Below are 14,313 nucleotides of genomic sequence, written 5' to 3'. Positions count from 1 at the left end.
GCATCCATCTCTAGGAACTTGAGTTGGTTAAACAAAAATTTGAAAATAAAAATGAATTGATAGATTGAACATTCCCTGTGTGTGTGTTGTTCTGTTTACTTTCCTTCTCAAAAAAAGAAAAAAGAAAAAAAGATTGAACAACCACATCAAGTATTCATTAAAATCCAAGAACTATAAAAGTAACAAAAAGTAATAAATTCAAGAACAATAAAGTAATAAAAGGTATTCCCTGTGTGTGTGTTGTTCTGTTTACTTTCCTTCTCAAAAAAAAAAAAAAAAAAAGATTGAACAACCACATCAAGTATTCATTAAAATCCAAGAACTATAAAAGTAACAAAAAGTAATAAATTCAAGAACAATAAAGTAATAAAAGGTAGTAAAGAGCGCACAGACTTTATGACAAAGTAAAAAATCTTTGACAAACTCGTCGAAAGACAAACCACTATACTTTAGTCTTTAGGGTATCTTACCCATAAGAAATTTTACAATAGAAGAAAATGTTACAACTACTCTATGTTCACAAAAACTACTCTATGACATATTTGCCTTCCACCACTGTGGCCATGACACTATAGAATTATTCTACAGAAACCTTCTACATAATAAACTCGTCCATAACCACAAGAACTCCAATACTCCAAAGAACTCCTCAAAGGAAAAACACCAATGATCTCATTGTCAAGGTAACAAGTTTAGTGGTTTTGCAGGAAAACAACTTGACTCTCAATCTAAGCTCTCAAGGTTGAACAAACGCAAGGAGCTTTTCTGTTTAGGCTCAAGAAGGAAGGCACTCTTAGTTCTACTTTGATATGGCAGCATTCTTGTCTTCAAAGATGTGCATCAATGATCAATGAGTATATATAGATAGGCAAAATGCTAAGTTAGATCAGTCTTTGTGTAGATCAGTCTTTGTGTAGAAACAAGAGTGGTAATGTTATTCTAGTAACGTTATTTAAGTATTGTAGAAACAAGAGTGGGTGAAAAAGCATTGTGAAAATACGTGTTATGTTATTTAAAAAATCAAAACTGTTGTTTAAACATCACAACCAAACTACCCCCTCACTAGTTCAAACCTTCTGTTTTTCAACATCTTCTAATGGCTCTTTAACAGTCTATTACCTCCCTTCAATACATTTAAAACAACCCTCATTGACACATGTTTTAGCACATGGAATATGCCAAGTCAAATCCTAACACCTTTGATACACTTCGAAATTCCAAGTTGAATCCCAACACCTTTGATGCACTTCCACCATTTTATTTTTTATTTTTGCGAGGGAATGAGCCAATTCCGAGAGAGGGAATGAGGCAATTCCGAGAGAGAGTGAAAGAGATCAATGATAAGTCTATGTAAAAGTAATTTTATTACCTTTTTTCACAACTACTTGGCATCTTATGGTAGTGTACAATACAAAATGATATCACTAAGTCTACGTAGAAGTAATCTTGTGCAAATTACACTACATTTGTCAAAAAAAAAAAAATCCCTCACTCTAAATGCAGCCAATGATAAAGGCTGAAAAACAAAAAAATTCCTTCACTAGGTCAAAATTTAGGCAATGATGATGGAGTTCTACAATCAATTTAGTTGTTACTTTTTGTTAGAAGTCCAGGTACGAGAACTAGCCCTGCAATAGGTAAACCCAATGGATGTTGAAAATGTGCCTCAAAATATATAATTTCTTCCATAAATATTTATCTCATAGCCCAAACCGTGACTGTGTAATGGACACTATGAAGACGGGTACTACCTCACAATTGGACAGGCCAATTTATAACATTAGGCTCCCTCTATATCTTAAGAAAACTTAATTCAAAGATGAGATGCCATATCTTTCAATACAAACACATCATTCTTAAAAATTAGGACAACCAACTTTTGAGAGAGTTCTTTAAAAAATTCATCATGTTGAGCATGATTAACTGAGATTAAGCCCTGGTTGAATTGCTTGTGCTGAGTAGTTTGTAGTTTGTACCATTCAATTTATTCAAGGAAAAGACCAGTCACCACAGTTCAATTTGGAATTTCTGATTTCGTATAGTTTTATGTATGTATTTAAGGAAGCATTATTGCTATGTATAGAACACATTGGAAACTATGTACGATTTTAATTGAAAGAAAGCAAGGAAGCAAAGGAAGGTATATACACGAATTCTTGTGGCAGTTGTGAAGCCCTGCCACATGTAGCCACACTGCATTTTAGGCACCTGAACTTCTAGCCCAACAACAAATCTAAGTAGTGAAAGAGAAGCAGAAAGCTCAGACAACAAGGAAGTTGACAACCATTCTTCAGCTAAACTTCGTGGTACTATTTGCCTGGAAAAGTCCAGGCCAATGTTAGTCATAAAGGTTGAAAAAGCAGCCAAAATAGCAAAGCCGCTACAACAGAGGCAGCATGGGCAATAAATTGTGTTTGGACCAGACCTGAGAATGAAGCACTATTTGGATGATGGCTTGATATGTACATTGTGGTCTTGTTCACAAGCGGTAGCAGCGCCCCATCTTTTCGAGCTCCCAGCAATTGTAGGCTGCGCATTTCCATCAAGATATGTATACGTGTTAGTGAGATTATTCTACTATGTAATGGAACACGATTACTATGTAAACAGAAGGAACTCAAGGAAGCAAAGTTGTGAATGGTGAACCAATTTGATTTGATACTACTGTACGACATTATGAACTGAAATATCTCCCTAAGAAAAGAAAATGACATGTGTAAATAGACAACTGTCCACAACTTCTTCACTAACTGAAAACTGAGGTCCCAATATGGCCATGCCATTACAAGCAGAAGATTTTCCCAGTGTGCTGAAGAATATAAAAGCTCATATGCTACTGCATCATCTCAACAAATAACAAGGTGAAAATAGAAATACTTGGATAATTTTTTATGAAAAAGTTAAACATGTGAGATTTCCTCATATTCATTAAAGTCACTACAATCCTTCTAATTTAGGCAAAACCATATTAATGGTATTCATGTTTGTAAAAGTACTTCTAAGATGAAATTCAAGCAAAGTTATACTGCAGCACATCAAATTGAAGGACTTGAACTTCATATTGCATGGTAGTGCAAACTAACGTACTTATGAGATCAAATTTGTTCAAAGATGCCACATCAAAGGGAACTAATCTAGGTCTGCCCACCCCTCATTTTTTATTTATTTATCTTTCTATGATTATTTTGTCAATTTTGCTACTAATAAGCCTAAATGAAAATGAACCACTGGTTAAGGACTCAAGGCGGTGGCCTTAATCCAACATTGTCAACACTCAAAACCAAATAAATCATTTTGGCTGCATAAGTACTTTAATATTAACTCCAAGGGGAAGTATAATTTACTAGAACCATGCCTCATGAAGTGGAGATCACTATTATAAATGTCCCCTTTTGGGCCAAACTTTACTTACAAAAAGATATATATTCTAATGTTTGTTTTAATAAAACCTTTTTTTCATGAATCCCAAGAAGACATATAGCTACTGGTCTAACCTAATATCTATTTCATGTTGACTACCTGGCAAATCTTTGAAGAGCTTATAAAAAGGAGCTTTTGACTGATTTTGACCAACCTGTGCATAGTGCATACTGATACAGCTGGATGGATTTTAATAATTCTACATCTTGGACAAGTGACAAAAGCAATATCTCCCTGTCCCATCATAATCCCTGAATTTGTGCTACCTTTGCATAATTTAGTATCATTACCCAAATGACTAAAAGAATATATTATAAAGTTACAAAAATTAGGATAAAGTTTGGTTCCAAGCACATTTAGAGCGTTAAACTTCAACTCACACTAGGAGATTGATGAGTTCCTGCCATGTGCAATGCAAATGACATGCTTAACATGATTGTATAAGTAGGTCATGTGTATTGCAAATGGTAGGGACATGTCATATTCTTAGTGTGAGTTGAAGCCTTAGGCTACAAACATGTACCAAAGTTTGTTCCAAGAATAACACATATTTGGGAATGCTAGCAGCGTATAAAACCAATCAAACTACTTAATAATATTACCTTGAGTTTAACTACCTTTTTGTTAATTTCTTTGTTTTTAAATTCTGCTCAAAAAAATGAAAAACAGAAAACAAAAGAACCATTGTGGATGAGGCACATGAATCATGATTTTGCATGTGCAAACTCTGTCAGGAAAAAAGAAACAAGTGAAATCCAATTATGCACATAATGGGGTGTTTGGAAAACCACATAGCTAAACCAAAAATAAAACTAGTTCAAAATTGAATGGGTTTAGATTTATCTAATTTGTCTAGAATCATATTAGAACCAGTTTTACTTAAAACCAGTTTATGAAAATGTCAAATTAAAAACTAGTTTCTAGTGGCAATATGTAAAAAGAAACACCAGCAAATTTATAATTTTGATTTTGGAGGGAATGTATTTGAAAGAACCAAAGGTAAAACTGGATTTAATAATGGAATATATCTAGTAGTACTTTGAACAAGCTTTTTAAGCAAAAAGTTACCAAATTAAAGACCACTAAAACTAGTTACCAAGTCACCAAGATCTTTGCAACTCAATTAACACTTCCTAGTGTTTTTTAATGGAGATATGTAGGATTCAAATTCCTCCACCCATTGTAACTATCGAATTATTAAAAAAAGAAAAAGAAAAAGAAAAAAGAACATGTTACTAAGCTAAAAACAACTCAAACCAATTAATTGTTCTAGGTTGGCTTGATTTTATGGTTAGGCAAACGCTCCCTAAGATTTATGATAAATGAGACACGGTAGCTAATTGGCTAATCAATCATTTACTAATAGAAAATGATGGTTCTTTGTGAAGCCTTAGTCTTGACTATTGAATATAAAGATAAAAGACAGATTATTGGTAGCACTGCAGTCACCAATCGAAATCCAGTAAAACATTTTACCTTTCTTTAGTGCCAAAGCCATCAATCATTCTTATCAAAAAAAAAAAAACATCAATCATTGATAGTTTATACATCACTACAAAACAATAAATGCCAAGTAAAAAATCACAAAGTGAAAATATTCATTAAAAGCAAATTGGAAATAGAAAATGAAGATAAAATTCTAAGTGCTAAACCAAACCAATAAATCAATTTCAAAGGCGCAAATTTCAAGTTGAAGTGACTTCAGCCAAGCCATTAATGGGTCCATCAAAGTAATGTGTGTATAACATGAACATCAATGATGCTCCACATAACCAAAAAAGAAAGGCCACAGGCCCCCCACTACTCAATAATATTCTCTACTTTATATCTATCATATAGAAACATGCTAGCGTGACAAATCATGCAATTGACTAATGAAAATGACTAAACTACCCCCACATGAAACACATAAAGTACACCAGCCTCATCAAACGCAGCACCGGCTCTCCTTTTTTTTTTGTTAGATTTAATATAATTTGTTAATTTGAATTTATCTATGGTTAACAAGAATAGATAAGAGGGATTTTTATAAAACTAAAATTTAGCATTTGAAATGAAGTGAATTGTCTAGCTTTTAGGGGGGAAAAAAAAGTATCAAATGTCCTTGAAATATATTTAGATAAAGAGAGTAATAATTTTTAGTTTTTTTTTGAATTTTTTTAAATTGTAATTTTAACCATATTTTTAATTTTTTAAGAATAAAAATGAATTAATTAAAATATAAGTATTTTTTTATATTTTTTGAAATTATAATTAACGACTTATTTAGTAAGAAATTTTTAATAATGTCTAAATTTTGTAAAAATATGTATGAATAAAAAAGTGTGAAAATTTAAACAATAATTTTCTTTATTTAAAGATCGTTGGCTAACTTTTTAAAATCATCTTAATATATAAAATATATAAAGATAATAATTTATAAGGTAAAATTGGTAAAATTTCAAACCTGGTGTAAGGCTCGGGGCAAAAGATGATCAAGTAGTCAGCATTAGGACACGTGAAAGTACTAGTCTTGTCATCATACGCGTAGCTATACGCGCGTGGGCAAGCATGTTTAAAAAACAACGAGTACAAAGACGGGCCACACGTGTCGGGCGTAGCGTAGGCCTCACTACAACAATACCTCGGATCACCGAACGCCTCGCACGCGCTCCTACAAGCCACGCTCCCAGTGCCACGCGCCACGACCTTTAACTCCTTCGGGCACGCGCCGTTTAAGTCGACCAGGCACCCCGTGGCCCCGCATCCCCCGCTTGTACCTTTCTGCGGGACCACGAGCATTGGGAGGTTGTACCCGTCAACTAAACTAACGTCGTAAAAGTCTAAACCCCCATCGCCGTTAAGTGTGAACTCTGCCAGCGTGGCAGGGGGTTTAGCGTTACCCCCGGCGCATTGTAGCGCTCCGGAGCCACAGTCGCCGGTTAGGCAAGTGAATTTGCCGGTGGACGAATCCGGGCTGCAAAGGGTCCGAGCCCAGAGCCGACCCGACCAAGATTTGGGTATGGATAGGGTCCTGGACTTGCCCGGTTTGAGAGTGAAGCCTGTGGTGGGAAGCTGAGCTGTGTTGGCGCCAGATAGCAAGCCTGGCCATATCGTGCGCCGGCACTTGTTGACTATCTTGAACGAAGCAGAGTTTACTTCTGTGAGTGACAAAAAAGTTGTGAAAAACAAAGAAAAACAAGAACTGGGTCAGTGAGGAAATGATTGGAAATGAGAGAATTTTTATTAAAATTTGAGTCTTTTGGTGGTGGGGGTGACATATAGTAAGTGAGAGAGTGATTTACCTGAGAGGAAAGAGAGGGTGAGAAGTGTGAGAATAGTGGCGAAGATGAGAAAGCGACCCATTGAATTTGAAGTGTAAAGATTGAAAATTTTGAGGAGGAAGAAGAAGAAGGAGGAGTTTGAGTCGAGGAGGTGCAACGAACTTTACTTTTCTTTCTTGCGAAGAGGCAATTGTAACTGTGCCAGGCTCTTCTTTTGCTTTTTGGTTGCTTCTGTTTTTTTTTTTTTTTAAAGAAAATTATTTCTTTGTTTCCGTGATCTTTTTAATAAAAAAAAAGTTTTGAGCATGAAACCATCAATCCCATGCCCATAATAATAAGAATAGTAATATCATTTGTACGATTAGGGTTCTTTATTATGATGAGGTTAGAGAATACACTTACGCGTCAATATTAAAATTGCATATAACATTTAGTCTCATGAAGTAAATAATAAGCCCCTTCTTAATATCATATTTTACCGATATGAGATGATTCAACAACACTGAATATGTTTTTTATTTTAAAAACACACACATATAAAAAAGGGACGGTACAATTAGGGTTTTAATGCGGTTATTAAGAAAAGTAATATCATTTATACTACTAGGCATTTGTTAAAGTATAATACCAGAACTGCGGTTAAACTACGCTAATTAGTTTCTGTGACTGTGTATATGTGTGTACATGTATTTTTTATTTTATATTTTGGGTGAAAGGGAAAGAGAAATAGATGCATTAAAATAAACATTTAGTACAAATGACTGGGGAGAGGTTGATAACTACACAGATATTTATCTTGGATCGAGTTACAAAAGCTGGTGGAATCTGATATATCCAATAATCCAAATGGCAGCCTTTTTTAAATTTCATAGCTATTCTCTGTCCGTACATTTAGTTGGCTTCGAAGTAGGGATTGGGATTAGTCGATAGTTCTCGAATTTACTTAACGAGGTATCTGCATCACAGAGCAACGAGTAATCTCTAGAGAGTTCTCCGTTTTTTAATCTTTGGCTCCACTGGTGAATTTTCTCTTTACCTTTTTCATTTTTGTTTTATTCTTTGGCTGAAAAGATATTTATTCCATAATTTGAAAGATCAGAGCTAATTTATAGATTGTGATTTTTTTTTTTTGACTATACTATTTGTTATTTTGTGAAAAGATAAATATTTTTTTACATTTACTTTTTCACACATATGTACACAATTAATATTGAAATATCCACAGTTTAATCACATCTACATTCTAATACATAAAAGTTAATATGAAAATAAAGATTTGAAATAGTACATGTCTGAAAATCAAAACCATTTGTGCTTTCAAAAAAAAAAAAAAAAACCATTTGTAAGAAATTATACAAATACTACCGTATATATAGCATGTGTAAAAATTACTTTTTTATTGATTGATTCAAAAAAACTACTTTTATATTATCTATTCCTCCTGTCTCTTGTTGTTCTATCTCCTCTCTAGACCACCAATCAGCACCAATGTCGCCAAAAACAAGGCCGAACGACAATGTTTACTCTATCCTATATTTGGGTTTGGTTGTATTGGTGAATTTGGGTTTGGATTTGGTAGTTTGTGATGGTGGTTTGGGTTGGTGGTTTGAGGCGACGCTCTTGAGAGAAAATGGCTTTTGCTCTTATTTTTTAAAATATCTAGTACAATGTTCATTTTTTGAAACTATAGATAGATATATCATTGTTTTGAAATTCGATTTTCTCAAAATCAAGTTTTAATGTAAAACTCGATTTTTAGGAAATTGAGTTATAGTCAAATCAAACTAAAAAAAAATTGTGGAACTTGAGTTCCACTTGAGAATTTTGAAGGAACTCGAGTTCTACACTGAAACTCGATTTTAAGAAAATCAAGTTTTAAAACAAGGACATATCATTATATAGTTTTAAAACAGGGACATTGTGCTAGATACTTTAAAAAATAAGGGCAAAAGCCCATTTTTTCCAACACTCTTGGTCAAATCTTAGGCTTGGATTTGGGTTCCTAATGCATATTTGGTGTGGCAATTTGGGTTGTCAGTGCAAATCCAATTGGGTCACCAGATCAATTTGGTGGTTTTTATTATTTATTGGACTTGGGTTGACTAAAGGTTAATTGAACCATGACAACATGGTGAGAGTAATAGTAACGATTAACGAGTCATCTAGGATTTTTTAGGGTGATTATAACGGATTCAGATCCTCTAGATTTCTTAAGTACTCTATCAAATAGATTTCCTTAAATCTTAACCATTTTTAATGATTTAATGGTCTAGATTTTGTCATGTCAACATTTCACTAACAATAATCTTAATTGTTTTGTTTGAAATATTATTGTATTATTTTAAGAGTATTGTTAGTGGAATGCTGACATGAAAGAATTTACACCCTTAAATCATAAAAGAGTGGTTAGGATTTAATAAAATCTATTGATAGAGTACTCTTAGAAATCTAGAAGATCTGAATCCGATGGCAACATTGTGATATGGATTGGAGTTCCCCCTCCCCCTAATTTAGTTGAGTTATTTTATATTATTTTTTTGGGGACGTTGTTATGATTCAAACAACAACAGCAAACCAACATATGCGTGTAACTACACTTGGACACTCAACTTGCACATCAATTTCTGCAGAGACTTAGGATAAGAATAAAGAAGTTGTACTACAATTGGAATTAAAGATTAGGAATGATAAGTATTAGGAGCAGTGTAGGAGTTTAAATAAATTATGAGTTGTTTATTAAGCTATCCCTATTATGTAGGAGGAGATAAGTGTAGATTGGTTGTTATCAGCAGTTGTTTGTATTTGTAATTTGAATTTCTGATGTAATTATTCTAAAAGGCAGAACGTATTAATGAAGGTAAGCAAAAATCTATCCTAAACTCTCTTTCTTATTCCTCCTTCAGGAGAGTGGTTATTTCGAATGCAACCAACAACCTTCATTTAACTCTATAAACATCAGGTTTTATCAGATGTATTACAAAAGAGAAATACTAGGGGTAAAAAAATATACAACATTTTTACAATATCTTTATTTTAGGTTGTGGTCGATTCAGGTTTAATATTTTTTTTTTAAAAAAATTTAATTTTATCTTATTTTGACTTTTGGTGAGTGACAACTCAGCTCGTCGTGAAATTTTGTTGCACAAGTAAAATTCATTATGAAATGAAGAATGAGATCTAGAGTGTAATGTAAAAATGGTTATCTGAAATAAATAAAAGCGATTTTGATGTAAAATAGAAAAAAAAAAAAATATATATATATATATATATATATAGCCAAAGGGAATGCTTTACAAAGTTAGTCAAAGCTTCGGTTGGGAGACTAGAGGCCCAAATTGACAGGTAATGTTATGATTTACCTGTACTACATCGGAAAATCGAAACAAAGGGATTGTGGAGGCCCAATTGCCCTATCGATCCCAAATCAAGTTAATTAATTTCTTATCACACATCTAGTTCTCTACCCAATGGCCCATGAACTTTCAACTTTCAAGTCTATTTTCAAAAGACGAATTTCCTTTCCAATTTACGTTCTGTTTGTTTCAGCATTAACGTTTTTTAGACAATAGTTCATTTTTCAAAGAGCATTTTCTGAAAAACTATATCATTTTTTAGTATTTGGTAACAACCTTAAAAATAAGCTTGAAAATGTTTTCTGGTGTTTGGTATGCAAATTTTTATTTTTATTTTTATATTTCTTGTGTAATTTAAAACATATGTATTATGTAAACCAACTAATGTAATCAATATAAATAATAATAAAAAACCAAGAATGAATTTGGTTTTTATACTAAAATTTTGACAATAGATACAATCAAAATTAGTTGTCAAATTTTCATGATCTCTACTACTCATCTTGCTCATATATATGGACAGAAACGTCTACACACACATACATATACATACATACATATATATATATATATATATCAACCATTTGTCTATATACATAAAATTGATAAGGGAATACATCTTTAGTAAGTACAAATAACAATAATTTTTAATTGTCTACTTTTTTTGCTGGTATACTAATTGTCTACTATGGTCAATCACAAGTCTTTAATATTACTCAAAATTATGTATTCATATAATGTATCTACTTAATATATCATCACTATATAATATCTGCATAATGTATCTATCAACGAAAAAGATTATCCTATGTAAAAGCAATTTAAAGCCATATAGGTATTGCGTTTAAACTTTTTGTCTTTTACTTCATTCATTCATTCTTTCTTCTATTTTATTTTTTATTTTTTTTAGCAATTTTATGTGGAAAAAAAACTTCTACTTGGAATTCATCAAACCAAAAATTTCTTAGAAAAAAAATAAAATCAAGTTTGAAATTCAAAGTAAAGAATTGAGATTTTGGTAGAGAGGAATGAAATAATTACCGCTGCAAATATGTTATCTTTTGCAAATTGGTAGAGAGGAATGAAATAATTATTGAGCAATGAGGGAAAAAAATCTACTAAGAGAACTGTGTTATAAAGGGGAAGAGAAATATATATACATAGAGAGAGAGAGAGAGGGAGAGAGAGAGAGAGAGAGGGAGGGAGAGAGATCTATGGAAAAGGAGAGACCAGAGTTAGTGACAGTGAGAGTGTGAGGAAAGAAAAAGAAAAGGGAATAAAGAAAGAGTGAGAGAGTGTACTGTGAGAGAGAGATTGTTTTCCAAATTTTTTTTTTGGAAAACAACCTACAAAAAAAAAATATTTTTATTAGGATTTTTTATTGACTAAAGATAGTTTTTCGTTGACCAATTTTTTTTGTTCTACCAAATAGTAGAAAATGTGGAAAACTACATTTACAGAAAGTTTTTCAGCAAAACAAACAGAGCGTTAATCCAAGTATCCTAATTCCTACATTGCTAAACAATGTACTTTCCGCAAAACTTATAGGACTTGGCTAAGCGGGAACAATAATACATCAGCAGAATTTTGGACTTGGCTATGCTATTTTTCTTAGTTAAAGTTGCACCAGATATATATTTTCCTGAATCAATCTTATCAACTTGATTACCTTGTTGTTTCCAGGTGTGCCTCTGGTTGGGCTTTAGCTTGATTTTGTATTATGTAGTTATGTTGCTTGGTGTAAGGGAGTGGTATTTTCTTGACTATGGCTTCTTTTTAATTAAGTTTTGCGTGGCTTTCCCATGTCAATTTAGATGAAAGATGTTCCTCCAAACCTTTTACCAGTAATTCAGGCTGATTTAAACAGCCTCCCATAATAATACGCATTGATTTTCTTCCCAAAATGAATATACCTTCTTGTTTAATTTGGATTTTTAAGCATATCATGTAGTACATGCCTGATGCCACCGTTGGAGATGCTTCCAACTAATTTGCTAGTAATGTCCCCTTGGACCTCCCCAACTTTTGGACTCACATGCCACACTTTTGTTTTTTAATGGAAAAATAAAACTTCATTCATAAATAAAAGCAGCAAATACATCCTAGAAAAAAGTTTGTTCTAAAAAAACAAAGACACCCTTCAATCTAAGCAGATACATGCTACTCTGTAAACTGTATTAACCTGGCTATTTATGTCCTTGCACACAACCCAAGTTTTCTCAATGATGACATGGTCTATATAACACACAGAAATTGAAGGTTTACCAATGATGACATGGTTTATATGTACAAGAGAAATCAATTTAGATGTACTAGAAAAGTTAAAAAAGTGTTAAAACTTAAAAAGAGCCACAAAACTCGGATTATAGGATTTGGAAGCATAAATATTAAAAAACCGAACTGACTTTTGATTGTCTTTATAATTTGATTAACCTCTCTAGTTGCAAATAGCAAATCCAATAGCCCATCAAATTGACAAAAAGGTGGGAGAGAAGTTAAAAAAAAAAAAAAAAAAAATATATATATATATATATATATATATATATATATATATATATATATATAGAGGTCAGAAAGCCAAGATTTGACCGGTAATTTTTGTTGATGTGGCCGAACTTGTCTTATGAAATCTTTCGAATTGATGAGAGCCAAACTTGTCTAGGCGAATGGTGGTTATTTTCCAGTTTCCTTGATTATAATTTTTAACCTAACACAAACACCAGAAAAAAATAATAATAAAAAAAAAATTTTAAACAAACTAAAACGTAGATTAATAACCCTTCAAAAACCAAAAAAAGTCACCAAAACTATTTTTTATGTGATTTTTTCTAGTAGTCTAGATTACAGGAGCCTCTCAAGTACAAGACACATTTGCTGCTACACTTCATTATTAGCTTGCTTACAGGCTTCAAAATCATGCCTTCGACATGACAGTTCTAGACATGGCCCAATCTAATGATGCTTTGCTGATCCAAGTTGATCTAGGAATGACACCCATGTGTACATTTGTCTTGAGACAGCTCACCAGAGACCAAATGACTTCTCTTTTTTCAGAGTCATGGATTACGAAATATGAGACGCTTTATCAAGCGACTAGGCCAGTCTAGTCGAACGATCCTTTCTTTATTAGAAAGGAAAATGGCGAAGTTGAGACAAGATTCTTGGTAGCTTCACCAAAAAAGAAAGATGTAACAATCTTTCCAACTTAAATTGCTATGCTTCAACCAGTGTCATATGTTTGAGAAGATGACCTCAAAATCAATGCATTTCGAGAAAATGGAAAGCCTTGCTATGAAGGCAAATCACCCTTTGGCCACATATGGTGGGATATTTGTGATTGTGCTGATTACAGAAAAGAAGTTTTTGAAGATGATCATTCAAGAAGAAGAAAGGAAAAAAAATCCACCCAGCAAATTCTAAAAGAAAGATATGAAGCAGGTGATCCAGAAGTTGACCTCCTTGGAGAACCTTCTGGAAAATTTAACTATTTTGTTCTTTATCCTAGAACTAGAAAGCAAAAAATCCCTTATTCTCCTCCATGTAAATAAACTCATGATCAAAATCTTAAACCTCCATTAATCCTATACTACCAGAAAGTCATTCCTTAAATACTGAGATGTCAACATTTTCCAACTAGTCAAACCCATTCACAGAATCCCTTACCTTGCTACATGTTTAACTATGCTTCATCTTCCTATTCACAAGATTTTACTCCCCTTGAAAGTTTTGAACATCATTAAACCAGCACAAAACATGTTTGGAAAATCAAAAAATCCTGTTAGAACCAACCCAAATGGAACTAGGAGACAAGTTTCTTCGGCTGAAGTAGCTCCAAATTGGCAAGCAGAAAATGTTGTGGCACAAAACCAAGCCCTTTCAAGAATCCTTGATAACCAACAAAAGCTAGCTGGGGTAGTTACCCATACCTTCTCATCCTCGAATTCTCTTATTGATGATTTGAAGAAAAAAAATCAAGATTTTTGAACAAGAGTTGGCAACAATTGGCTCCATAGTTAAAGATTTGTCTGTTTTTTTCCCTCTCATAGGGCAGAAAGAAAACAGTTATTAGCACAACTTCAATCCATAGAAGGATCATAGAAGAAACCTACCTAGCCCTCTCTGATTCTTATTTAAACGCCTTACCAACCTCGACAATCATTATATAAAGACCTGTCCGTACCTTTAACCTCTCCATTCTCATCAACGTCTCCTAGCCAAAATCTCCAACCATTAGCTATGACACATCTTGACCATAACCCTTTCAAGCCAAGTGGAAT

The 14,313-nt window shown here is 33.1% G+C and overlaps 1 protein-coding gene across 1 annotated transcript; it reads right to left on the bottom strand.

Annotated features, from left to right (window-relative positions):
* Nucleotides 1–2,009: 2,009 nt before the first annotated feature.
* Nucleotides 2,010–6,981, bottom strand: LOC142642102 (thaumatin-like protein 1b). Its single transcript, XM_075816454.1, has 4 exons — nucleotides 6,705–6,981; nucleotides 5,867–6,560; nucleotides 2,426–2,529; nucleotides 2,010–2,317 (listed from the first exon to the last, which is right to left on the bottom strand). Exons 1-4 carry the CDS (start codon nucleotides 6,763–6,765, stop codon nucleotides 2,310–2,312), a joined length of 867 nt encoding a protein of 288 aa, XP_075672569.1. The 5' UTR covers nucleotides 6,766–6,981; the 3' UTR covers nucleotides 2,010–2,309.
* Between the last annotated feature and the right edge of the window lie 7,332 nt (nucleotides 6,982–14,313).

The sequence above is a fragment of the Castanea sativa genome, chromosome 7, assembly GCF_040712315.1.
Source record: "Castanea sativa cultivar Marrone di Chiusa Pesio chromosome 7, ASM4071231v1".
Taxonomy (NCBI): Eukaryota; Viridiplantae; Streptophyta; class Magnoliopsida; order Fagales; family Fagaceae; genus Castanea; species Castanea sativa.
The sequence above is the reverse complement of the archived record's forward strand: the minus strand, read 5'-3'. Positions and strand labels throughout refer to the sequence as shown.

Excerpts from the sequence above, each read along its gene's own strand:
- LOC142642102 (XM_075816454.1), bottom strand. The coding sequence starts at position 6,765 with ATGGGTCGCTTTCTCATCTTCGCCACTATTCTCACACTTCTCACCCTC. Across the intron at positions 6,561-6,704 it reads CACCCTCTCTTTCCTCTCAG|AAGTAAACTCTGCTTCGTTC; the intron begins GTAAATCACTCT and ends TGTCACTCACAG. Across the intron at positions 2,530-5,866 it reads TGCCCCGAGCCTTACACCAG|CCTACAATTGCTGGGAGCTC; the intron begins GTTTGAAATTTT and ends GGAAATGCGCAG.